Source organism: Carettochelys insculpta, chromosome 9, assembly GCF_033958435.1.
Source record: "Carettochelys insculpta isolate YL-2023 chromosome 9, ASM3395843v1, whole genome shotgun sequence".
Lineage (NCBI taxonomy): Eukaryota > Metazoa > Chordata > Testudines > Carettochelyidae > Carettochelys > Carettochelys insculpta.
Window position 1 is genome coordinate 14276438 of NC_134145.1, and position 12657 is coordinate 14289094.

Below are 12657 nucleotides of genomic sequence, written 5' to 3' on the forward strand. Positions count from 1 at the left end.
CAGATTAAGGTTGTTTTGAAGAGCAGACAGACTGCTCCTTTATTAAAAATTATATTTCATCTTGCAACTTTTGAAGCTGTGGATTTCAATTGCCTCTGTAACTTGTGACCTAAATCATGTTTCCCTAGCTCCACGATGCCAGTAAGAAGCTTGATCAGGCATAAAGATACTAAGCTCACATCTGTTTCAACAAAGTACACCAGACAAAAGGGAAAAGCTTTGAGGTGTGGGTCATATTTGAACAAGAGCCTGTGACTGGAAGGATTTGGATACTTACGTGAATTTGTAGATGGTGTTGTAGAAGTCACAGGAGTCAAATTTAATTGAGATATGTCAAAGTCATCACAATCATCTGACTCCTGTGCCATCCCGACTTTATTAAAATAACTGGAGAAGGCCTCTGAGGTACAACTGAGGGAAGGCTGGTCTGGTTTTCGTGATGGCACTGGTGGAGGCTGAGCCATCTGGAAATCTTTGAACATTTCTTTTCCCATTTTCTGTCTGGGCCTGTCTGTCTGTGGACTTGATCTGGTTGAATCGCTCGTAGGTGGAACAGTAGCTATGGGAGCAAGGGTACCTTGAAACATGGCTGCTTGTAAAGGCAAAACAGTTTGTGTTGGCATGAAGGCAGTTGGTTGGAACTGACCAGCTACAGATGGCCATGGTTGCTGGGTAGGAGAGAAAATACCGGGTTGGCCCCACGCTATTGGCTGTCCTCCCTGCATCACCTGAGCAACTGGAGGCTGAGCACTCATGGCCAATTGTTGTTGAACGAGTGGTTGCTGTCCCCAAAAGGAAGGCAGGACAGCTCCCATTGCAACATAACCTTAAAGAACAACAATAGGATTGTATTAGCACATAAGCATGAACCACAGGAAAAATGGTACAGACTGCATTAGGATCCCAGGGACTCTTTCCAGCATATATTACTTTCTTAAAAGTGTTAATCCTACGCTTTTAGCATGTGTACAACCAGTGAAAGAAATAAAGCATAAATGGATTGATTTTAACAAAAATCCCCAGCGCCACTCATAAGAATAAAAAAAAAATTATTTCCCACCGCTTCAAATCGCATGAATCCTACCACTTCCTATGAGCTATAGAGAATAGGTAGCATACTGGAGTTCAGCTTGCCTTGAAAATTAGCTAACTTGGATTTTGGTAGACAAAAGAATAAAGCATGTTCCAGAGCTAGACAACACATCAAAAATGCTGTCTTATTTAACTCTACAACACCTTGAATCTAGATGCACAGAGAAAAGGGATCTGTTACAATCCCAAGGAAAGAACTCTAGCTTGTAGGCTCATGCTTTAGCATTTCATGCTTTTCGCTCTGGAAGTCGCTGGTTCAGCCCTTAGTATGTTGACCCAGATGAGAGGCACCAAATTTACCATTCTGGTTCAAGCTAGATCATGATTAGCCCAGGGATCTATTTTGATTGCAACTGATACTGTATCTCATGATTAGAGAGGTTCTCGCTGATGGAGGCAGAACTCCAACTATTAAGAGATTTGTAGACAAAAAACAAACATTTAAAATTTCACCCCAAAATGGACACAGTGCAGATTATGAAGCATATGGGATCCTTATGAGAAGCAATCCTAAGAAAAGGAATGGCTAAATTTCAGAAAGTTCGTATTTCTTTATGGTGTTCAGGCGTGCCCTAAAATAGAGCACTTGGCAATAATTCTACCTGAACGTTGCAGAAGTACAGATAATGGAGGCCAGGTCTATAAAAGATAAAGGCATAACCTTGCCAAACACAGATGAAAAAGCAAGCTTGGCTACTTCATCACCCAGAAGTCACTAAGCATGCATGGTATGAATTAAGAAAACTACACACATTAAAAATTAGAGGTAGGCAGCACTGTGTAACAGATGCCAAAATCTGCTGAGGGTAATAGCTGTTAATGAAAACCCTCTAGGTAGGGAAAAGAATTGAAGATTAAAAACTGGAGTCATTAAAATATTCTAATTTTGATTTGACCCTGCTCAGACAAAACTTCCCTTGTCAAACTAATGGGCATCTTGGCTGTGTACAGAGTCTATAACTAGTGTACAAACCCTTCGTTTGTCATTTGCAATTAAAACAAAAACAAAAAAGATGAATCCAACAGTTTTCAAATGAGTTTAATATAAAAGGATTTCTAAAACTCTATCTTGAAAACCTCTATTAAAGAAGAAACTAGGAAACATGCTTAAGTTTTACTAGTACAAAATGATGTTAAATTAATATGAGACTGAAGTGCTACATTAACAAGTTTAACTTGTTAAGATTTTAAATGTAGGCTCTCTCTTTCCTCTTATTTTTACTGGTATAGAAATGAAAAAGACACCTTTTCTTGAAAATAAGTGTTCCTTACCCTGCTTTTACCTTTTACTTTTGGTTTATGGTAATGCAAACTGTAAAGGAGTAAGACAGCAAACCAAAAATCACAAACAATTGATACTGGAATCATTTAGCTAAGGATAACAACACAGATGAATATGTATTCCATGGAATGGTTATGATGGGGAACGTGAAGTCGGAAGCTCCATATCTTTGTTAGAACGCTGAGGAATTTCCCACTCCATAATCCCATAACACTGCTCTGCATTTATGACCTTTCCGACCAAGGCACAGTGGCGGGCACTTCTATAAGCAATTGACAAACAGGATCAAAGTGCTTATGGGGTTCTACTCCATGTATCAGATATGTTACTTTCAAGTGCTAACATAATAAAGGGATGTTAGTAGAATAAAAAGATTTCTACTGTGTAACATTTCCAGATGAGGCAGATGAGGCAGTACATGACTACCTTGAAGGTGTTAACTGCCCAGAAAACTACTGGTGAACGATTCAAGGCACTCCTTCTCCAAGCCCCTTGAGCCCAGAGAACAAGATCAGGAGTCAAACCCACATCTCCAGCATGTCAGTGCAGAATATTACAGGAACTCTGAATTTTCAACATTATGAGGAACATAGTGAAGTCTAGCTGAAACGTCACACTTCGGTTACACAGAACAGTTTGAACAAAGATCACAAATTCTGCCATCACTTCCTGTATACAGTTTGGAATGTCAGTGTTATTACTTCCAATTCAAAGCTAAATAACTTTCTGTCTCCTATTATAATAGCTTGTAGGTATGTAAACTATACACTTGAACTTCCAAAGACTTCAGAGCTAATCCTTTTCTCAGTGCATCGGATGTTAGGCTAGCAAATTAATACTTTGAAGTTTCAACGTGGTACTGACATAGATTTCTTTGTTCTGAAGTACATTACTGCAAGGTGTTAATGTAAGTAACTACATTACTGTAAGATGATCTGTACTTTCACATTTCTATGGTGGAGAGCTTTTTCTAAAAAAAAACCCTTATATTTTGGATGTTGAGGCGTACAATAGAACAGATAGCTGAGTTGCACAGTGTAGTTGAGCTCACATCTTCAAAATGACCAACCCTAAAATCAATCTTTAAATTAAATGCTCCTGTAAGGTTCTTACCTGAGGGTACAGGAGCAGTGCTGAAAGGTACAGGACCAAACATGTCTGCACTAGCAGGAAGTGACTGGCATGAAGATGGGATAAAGGCATCACCTGGAGTTGCAGGAGTCTACAAAATGAGATAGAAATAAAATACAATAGAGACATTCCAGCTACCTTTTCTGTCATCAGGAATTGGCAGGCACTGAGATGCCATATCCCCTTTATCTCCAAACAAGAGAGATACAAATATAAAGAAACAGCAGGGAAAAAAAAAAAAGATCAGCAACATCATAAGACAAGACAAGGAAAACAGTGAAAAAATACAGAGCTCTTGCACCATGGAGAAAAAGAACAATATACTTTGCACAATCATATATCAAGTGCAAATTGCTGACGGCACCTACTTCGTAAGAAATAAAGGTCTGTGATTCTGAGGCTTAACAATTTCACTGAGGATTAATGTAGACAATACACACAGGAAAATAATAATAGATTTTAAAACTGGATGAAATTACTGTACTACAGAAGAATTGCTCCATTTCATCAGAAGGCCAAGAACCAAAGTCATGCATTTTAGAAGAAGCATGGTATCACTGTTAAAGATAAGGATTAGGAGATGGGAGATCTGAACTCTATTTCTGCGTATGCCTCAAAATGCTTTTGCTCCTGTAACTGCTCAGAGACTCAATTTCTTCATTTGAAAAGGAGAATATTAATACTCCCTATGTCACAATCTATTTTGAGGCTTAAAATGAAGTGGAAAATTTCTCTATTTCATTGTGCAGATAGCTTGTTTTAAAAGCCATTTCCTTTTTTGTTTTTCAATTGTTTTTATAACCTTCTACCCTCCCTTAGCTGAAGGACTTTGATATGAATGATGTCATTCAAAGCTGTAACCACTGACCTGATGCTCTCCTTCCTGAACATCTGAGTTTTATACAGAGTACAACACAGCAGATGCCTCTGCTAAATGTCAGTGAAGAGAGCCGCAGTTCAGGTTGCAGCCCTGTATATCACCACCATTCAGATCTTTAGATATTTATTTAACAAATAAAGAAGCAAACAAACAAACAAAGTCTAAGACCATCTCTGCACATCACCAAGCAGCAGCATGAAGGGGTGTCCATCCCACACAATGCCTGAGAGTGGCTACGTGGGCCAATTAACATCATTGAATGCATGTAGAGGAGGTGCCAGGGAGCAGTGAGGATGAATGAAAAGGAAGCTGAGCTGGACAGGAATAGGAGAAGCTTGTATAAAGGTCAGGAGCTGAGACCAGAAGGTAGCTGCAGAGAGATGGAAACTGCTGTCATTGTTCGGGTGACAGAAGGCAAGGTAGGGAATAGCCCAGGGATAGGCAATATTGGATAGGTGTTCTTGTTGTAGGGTCCCTGGGCTGAAACCCCATGAAGAGGTCAGGACTCAATTCTCCTACCAAGCCCCGGGAAACTGGCACCATTAAGGGGCAGTAAAAAGAAGACTAGTAAGGGATAGGGGTGCTGACAGAGGTTCATACATGTGATTTTTACCAGGAGAGGAAAAGTAGGGGCAGCTGAGTCCTGAAGAGCAAGATAGAGCAAGATGGAATGCAACCGCAGGAAGTGGCATCTGCCTGGCGGAGTTAATCCTCCGATAAGTTCAGAAGAAGACGTGCCAGAAGTGAGTAGAGCACCCTGTAACAAGCAGTGATTGGAGAAACCAATTTTTTCCCCTCTCTTTGAACATGATCAGAAAGGTAGCCGTGTTAGTCTGTATGCTAACAAAACAAAACAGCAGTCATGTAGAACTTTTAAGATTAACAAAATGATTAATAAATCATTAATTAATGAACCATTTTGTTAGCCTTTGAAGTCCTACATGACTGCTGGTTTTTTAAATATGTTTGCTTCCTAATTCACCTTTATTTCACCACCGTTTGAAAACCTCTTTGAATTTCTTCATATTGGAGTGAATACCATTCACCATTCTGCATTTCTACATCTGGCTACAGAAAATCTGCACTTTACTGACAAAGTAGAAAGAGACAGGGCAATTATCCCCGGGTACTTACTGGTGGAGAGGTTACATCAGGAGGAGTGGACATGTCTCCAAAAAGCTCTAGTTGGGTAACAGCCTGCAAAGAAAAGAATACTTCACTTATCCTTTAACAAGAATCAAGGAAGAAGGTGCATTAGATTGTAAGCAAGTAATGAATTTATATCACCTACACAAAATATTTATGCCTTACTTGTCCACTCTGGAGGGACAGAAAAGCGGGGGATGGGTCTGGGTCTCAAACCCAGAGGAGGTTCAAACAGCCAGAAGCTGGCCCTGGAAAATTCTTCTATGGGGGAGGGGAAGAGAAAGCATCCTCAGTGGGACTATATTATCCTTCTGTTCTTAGCTTCACTAGGCACAGGGGACCTACGTCCGTTCCACTGCCACCTAACCCTTCCACCATGGCCCCATCTCTGATGTCTCATGCTACAACCGCTGTGGGGCCTAGGGGACATATTTCAGATGCTGCAATAGAGCTGACTGAGAACAGCTTCTCCATGGGGTGTGGCCTGCACACATGCTATGGGAGGAGAGGAGACACAATTAGGCCATTACAATTGGGTAGCTCTAAATTAATTTCATGTTAGAAATGTTTTACCAGGGATTCCTTTTGGGGTTTGGTCTTGAAATAGATCAACCAAAGAGACCTCACAGATTTCTGTTTCTAGATCTGAAGAATTGGGTCTGCCCGACAAAAGCTCATTACCTAATAAATTAGTTTGCTAGTCTCTGACGTGCTACAGGACTGCTTTTTGGTTTTGCAAAGAGATCTCGGTAAACTGATCCACAAGGGAGGAAACCCTTTCATCATATGTAGAAGCCTCAGTGAATGAGCAAAGTATCACACTCAGCTCACCCACAGAGATGAATTTAGACTGGATAGAGCTCCTTCTGCCATGTAATTCTGAAGAACCCTTGCTTTCACTGTGCATTCTATTGTACAGAAGCCAAAATAGTGTGAAACAAACTCCTAGGATCGACTATTTACATTTCCCATATAACTGCAATTTTCCTGTAGCACCACACACTTAAGTATAATTTAAGTATTTTGTTCAAAAAGAGCTGCTTAAACATATTTAGGCAGTGATTATAAGTGGTATTGATTGCTGGAGCACTATCATTCCAAAATTCTTTCTATATTTAATTTTTAAGGGGACTCAAATTTCCCGCCATGTTGTACAAAGTCAGATCATGACTGCAAATCTGCAGTGTAAATAACTAACCATGATGAAAAAGTCTAAGAAAACAAGATGATATGATAAGTTGATTATATTTAGAGTTGTGAAATTCACACACAATTGATAGACTTTATTGACATTTTTTAGGTGGGACCTTTTTTCTCCTTTTTTGAGGAGCAGCTTTTGCTGTAAATTTTTATTTTTGTTTCTTTCAAAATGTTTCCAATTTTGTGATTAAAAACATGAACCTTTCCAACCAAAAAGTGTGTGGTATTAGATTTTTTTCCATTGCAAAACTGGGAAATTCAAGGGAAAACTACTGAAAAAAGACAAGCGTGGGGTGGCAGGGGGGTGTTGTTACTCTTATTTTTTTTCTATGCATAATACTAATAATTTTCTGATGAACTTTAACAATTACTGGTCAAGACTAGACAACGTGCTGCTTTCACCCAAATGCTAAAACACATCAGGATAAAAAATCTTTATAGTTCCATTTTAAATTAACATCTAGACACGTCACTTTGAAGGACTCGTGGGAATCCAAAGCTCAGAGCAGCTCCCATTTCTGACAACTTTTTAAAGGTGTCATTTCAGAACAGTAGTTTTTCCAAAGCTAAATCCTGCATCAAGTAGGCTGATCAAATGAATAGCCCCAATGGAGTTATGGGAGTTCTCGGTACAGATTACTCCAGTGGTGAAGGCTACAGAATTCAGACCATAGTTATAAACAGAAAGAACAAAAACTTTGCGGAACGCCAAATCGTTCTGAGGGTTGAGGTATCCACAGCATTTCCACTGCTCTCTATCTAAATCTCCACGCACAATCTGGGTGGCAGCTAACAGAGCTAGTAATAAGAGTTGACTTGCATAACTATATCTGGGTGGTCTCCATCACAGCCACAGGACAGATATGAGGGAACGCGGCCAATAGCATTACATATCTGTTCTGTCAGGGGTAGAGGACACTGAAGAAAAAAACCAAACCTGAAGAACAGTTCCTAGTTTCACATGGAAGCATTTATCATCAAAGAAAACGTCACAGGGAATGTTGGGGGGTGGGGGGGGATTCAGTGAGGTGATGTTCCTTTCTTACACTTCATCCGTAACCCATGAACATGGGAAAGCAGTAGCTGCTGTCACTCCACTGGAGCCCTAGGGAAGTGGCAGCTGCCCACGCTCTCCCTGCTTCCCCGGGGCTCAGGGAAGCATGTGTGGGGTATGGTGGGGTGGGGGTGATGGCCCAAATACAGAACAATTAGTCCCTTTTAAAACTTAAGTCAGGATGCCTTTTTGGCATCCCAAATACTGGACCGTCCCACCTAATGCGGGACAGATTGTCACCCTACGCATGTGAAAATTAATTCTGATAAAACTCCAAAAAGCTCATAAGACCCTCTTGGAAATTACAGTGCTGGGGACCATGTAAACTTGATAGAGCAATACAGAGTTGCCATTACTGTTTAGTCTAATAAGTCCTTCCTCATGGGTTGACAGCAGCATTAATTTTCGACTGATTAAACATTTGTGTACAAGGCAGTGGAAAGTTTTGGACGGCAAAGTAAATTGTAACTTAGTGTGAAAATAACTTTACAGGTTACTTGCTAAAGAGAATGGAACAGCAGCATTTGAATCTGGATTTCAAACCCCTCCAAGTCCGGGTTTGTTTGGCCAGACGTTCTAGTTCTGGACCCTTGTTAGCACTAAGTTCTCTACTGGTCTAAATGAGTACAGCTGTTTTCACATATATGAAGTTTCGGCTACTAGCAGGAGTTTTGGCAGTCAATGTTTACCTTTCATTGGTTTTAGACAATTTTACCTTCAATATCAGCACATAGACGAATTTTCCAACTTCAGGTTGGACCTCTATAGTCCAGCACTCTCTTGTCCAGCAACATCTATAATCTAGCATGACTTTAGCTAGCCAGATGTCCATTTTTCATGGGTGTGGCCAAGTTTTCTGTGGTCCCATAAAGTTTGTTTACAGCCTCCAGTCCTGCGCCTATGTTTTGTAGTTATTTAGCGTATATTACTCCTAAATACCTTCTAAGAGCCCAGTGAGCAGTGGAAGTGTTGGTAGTGCTGCTAGACAATATTGAACTTCCATGCTCTGCCATATTCTCTCCTTCAGCACCAGGCAGATCCCCAGAGTGCCCAATTATGGAGGTTTAACTTCTATATAATTTCTTTTAAAATGCATTCGTATTTTGTATTAGCTGTATTCCCGTACAGCTAAACTCAATCTGAACCTTTTCAAACTCCACCAATTCTACTGACGATTTCATCCAGCTTTTTCTTTCACAGTTTTAGTGTCACAACCTTACCTGAGTAACTGTAACAAGATTTTCATCAGTTTCCAGCAATAAGTTTCCATTCTGCAGCTGTAAAGCATGATTTATGACAATGAAATGAATGATTTATGAAAATGACATGAAGTTCTGAGCAGGACAATGATAACCTCCTTAATTATTGACTCTGCTACCAAAATGAAAACCTATTCCACCTTGTAGCAAGCAGCTGTATGCCCCTCAAAGATAACAAGTCACATACTAAGAAAGAGGTGTGTTTCCTGAACACTGTTAATATACAAGACAAGAATATACAAGACAAGAACACACTCCATTTGCCTTTAGCACACTCTTGTCCAAATGCCAGTTCTGCCATGTGTTAGTGCAGACATTACAAATAGCTACTCTTTTAGGGATTTATACATTTAGCTATAAAAATTCCTTCCGGCGTCAGTAGGGGGGAAGAAGTTGGCAGTCATCACTAAATATAGTAAAATACAGTCAAAGCCCTTTTATCCGGCAGTCTGGAGGATGCAGGAGGTTCCCAGTAAGTTAAAAATGCCAATTAATTAAAAGGGAGGGGTTTGGACTCCCAGTGTGGGAGGGGCAGGGGTGTGGGAGCAGATGGCACAAGTTCTAGGAAACAGCTTGGGTCCGCCAAGGGATTGGGTGTGAGACAGGCTTGACCTGCTGGATGGGAGAAGATTCTCACCCCCGCTGGCTCCTACAAGCAGCTCCCTGTCCCTAATGTTCATGGCAGAGGTACCAGGTGCTGGCAGCTCTGCTGAAAGTAAGCAAGTAAGCTGCCTCCCTCTGCAGGTGCCACTCCCGCAGCTCCAACCCTGCTATCAACCAGAATTTCTGTGAAGATCAGAAACGCAGGCTGATTGAGCTTGCTGGTGGGTGAAGTGTTGGATAAAAGGATTTTAATGTAATCTGATATTATAAATGTGGGATTAGAAAAGGTTCTATAAACAATACATGCAGCAAAATACTACGTCTAGATAAAAGTAAGACTACTGAAAAGTGTACTTATAAATTAATGAATGCATATCTAAGATTACAAATGCCTGATTTCTGCAACCTGTTTCAGAACATTTTTAAAGATGCTGGTAAAAAAATGAATCTAAGAGGAATCTAAATTTACGTGTGTACATGTATGTGTAATGGAATATACTAAAAATCCCATTGTCAGCTATAAAAATCACATCAGATCACCCGATTTAAATGTCATGAGAAGACTAAATTTCAGTGTGATACACCTAACTTTTTAAAGTGGGAGAGAACAATCCAGAACAAATTTTGCAAGATACCGAGAACTACAAAAGCAAATGGATTAAAGTTTAATTGGTGATGTGTTCAAGAGTGGAGGATGCAATTTCAGGGAGCTGGAATAATAAAGGCCCAGGAAATGGGTTGGGAACAGAAGAGAGCAAACAGTCCAGGGGAATTAGGAGTTGGATGGAGGGGAAAGCCCAGAATGCGGTTCCTTAAAGGGCTTGGCACCAAGAGCTGTGTCGTGCAGGACTGGACAGGACAGCCTTCTATTCCAGCCAATTGGGAGACTGTCTTCGCCTTCCAAACAGTGCAGGCACTGGCCAGAGGAGGAGGTCAGAGCCAGAAGGCTAACCTCCAAAGAGAGACAGCCATGAGAAATATATATATTGATTCCTTTAGGCTTATTTTATTCTATTTGATTTGAAGCTGAGTTAATTCTGAATTCCCTCTGTGCCTGAGGTGTTTATGTTTGATGGGAATGTGATCTGAAAGATTCATTCTACGTGTTTACTTTGGATAGACTCAACTCAGTCAAGAACCTAAGGTGGGGACTATTACAGACAGTACCTAACACCTTCTCCTTTTATTCGTTAGTCTTCAAAAAATTGCCTTTTAAACTATTCTCCATAGAGAGCTTTCCACACAGAACTAATCTGAAACCATTATTTTATTTACCGATGAAAAATACAAAGGGAACAAGTAATAAGCATGCTTAACCTTGCCTATTGTGCATCATTCTCCAATTTTCTTTCCTGACTTAAGTGCGTTGAGGCACACCGTTGTTTTTGTGTTTGTAAAATAACCGGCAGAATGACTGGCATTTGAACACTACTATAATTATTCCTAAAAACAGAAATAACACCAAACCATCAATTGCATTTGGGGATTAGCTACGAATACCTTATAGCATATTCATAATGGGCTAAACAACCTCCCTAATTTGAACACCCCAGTATTTGGGAATTATTTATGAATTTATAAAACGTATTAAAAATGAAACATGCAAAACCTGAAGCAAAAGGAAGCCCACATTAAGAGGGATTAACTTGTGGTCACCACACAGTTTTTCTTTTATCCTGAGCAAAATGAAAAAGGTACAACCACCACGCAACAGTGAACCTCAATATTTAGCATTTTAAATGGTTAAAAATCAGTTTTTCCTTCACTTTTTTTTAGTAGCAGAAAAATCCATTTTTCATTTAGAATGAGTGGTCACATCACAAGTGTTAAAAAAAATAACTTTGCAAGCCCAGAAATGCCACTTAAGCAGTTAAACTAAATGTCACCACATTACTCATGACTGAGAGTTGACACAGCCTGCTTGCCACTAAAATTTATATTTAATATGTTCTAACAGAGCGTCATAGTCGCACTCTAGAAAAATGAGTGTCCTCCTTTAAGTACTGTACTAACAATGCCCCTGAGAGCTCACTTCCACTGAACACAGCCACTAGAATACAAAGAGAATTTAAAATGCAATATATCTTATCACGTAATACATAACAGTAGAAGCCCCTTTTTATTTGTAGATTTATATCCTGTTGCTATGTTGGTGTGTGTGTACAAATTGAAAGAAATGAGGTCAAATGCTTAGGTACAAACTGTTTCAGATTTTGGCCTGCTCCAGATTTCTGTTCAGCACAGGAAGGGGATGGGAGGGGAAGACAGAGTAATGAATCTAAGTCTGTCTTCCTGAATCTCAGGGCTAACCTCACCCTCAGCTCTAATTCCCCGTGATGCACGTGTTGAGATGGCCTACTGACCTACACTGGCTTAGTGAAATGTTTACTATGAACTATTATTGTTTTAATTCGATGGGGGCCCTTTCCAGGATGACAACAGCTCCAGGGTAAGAAAGAACAACCTAGCACACACTTGAAAAGATAAATGGAAAGATATTAGCTTTGAGCATCCTGTATCCTGTCTATTAGGAAGCTGCAAGACTTGTCTGGCCAGTGGTGGGAACTAAGAGTGTGTCTACACAGCAAAGTTATTTTGGACTAAAGGCTGCTATTCCGAAATACCTTTGCAAACATCTACACAGCAAAACTGCTATTCTGAAATAATTTCAAAATAGCAGACAACTTATTCTGAGTTCTCTAAACCTCATTCTGTGAGAAATTGTGCCTACTCCAAACTAAAAGCAGACAGGGAATAGGGGATATTTTCAAACCGGGGGCCTACCCAGGATGCCTTAAAGGCAATTATCAGTGTGGATGCTCTATTTTGAAATAGCTGAGTGCTGTTTTGATACACATTTTGGGCTTGTCTACACTAGCCCCCTCCTTCAAAGGGGGCATGCTAATCAGCCTGATTGGAGTTTGGGATTAAGGGAACTTTAAAGTTGCAAAGGTACTTCAGAGTGCCCACAGCTACACTCTTTGCCGCCACTTCGAAGTTAGCAATTTTG

At 40.1% G+C, this 12657-nt stretch overlaps 1 protein-coding gene across 1 annotated transcript in view; it reads right to left on the minus strand.

The window, feature by feature from the left end:
• Nucleotides 1-12657, minus strand: part of DAB1 (DAB adaptor protein 1) — a 277887-nt gene that overhangs the window by 16690 nt on the left and 248540 nt on the right. The window contains exons 12-15 of the mRNA XM_075003144.1: nt 9006-9062; nt 5520-5582; nt 3488-3596; nt 278-826 (exon numbers count right to left, since the gene is read on the minus strand). Coding sequence (XP_074859245.1) covers nt 278-826; nt 3488-3596; nt 5520-5582; nt 9006-9062 — 778 coding nt within the window. The remainder of the gene's footprint in view (nt 1-277; nt 827-3487; nt 3597-5519; nt 5583-9005; nt 9063-12657) is intronic.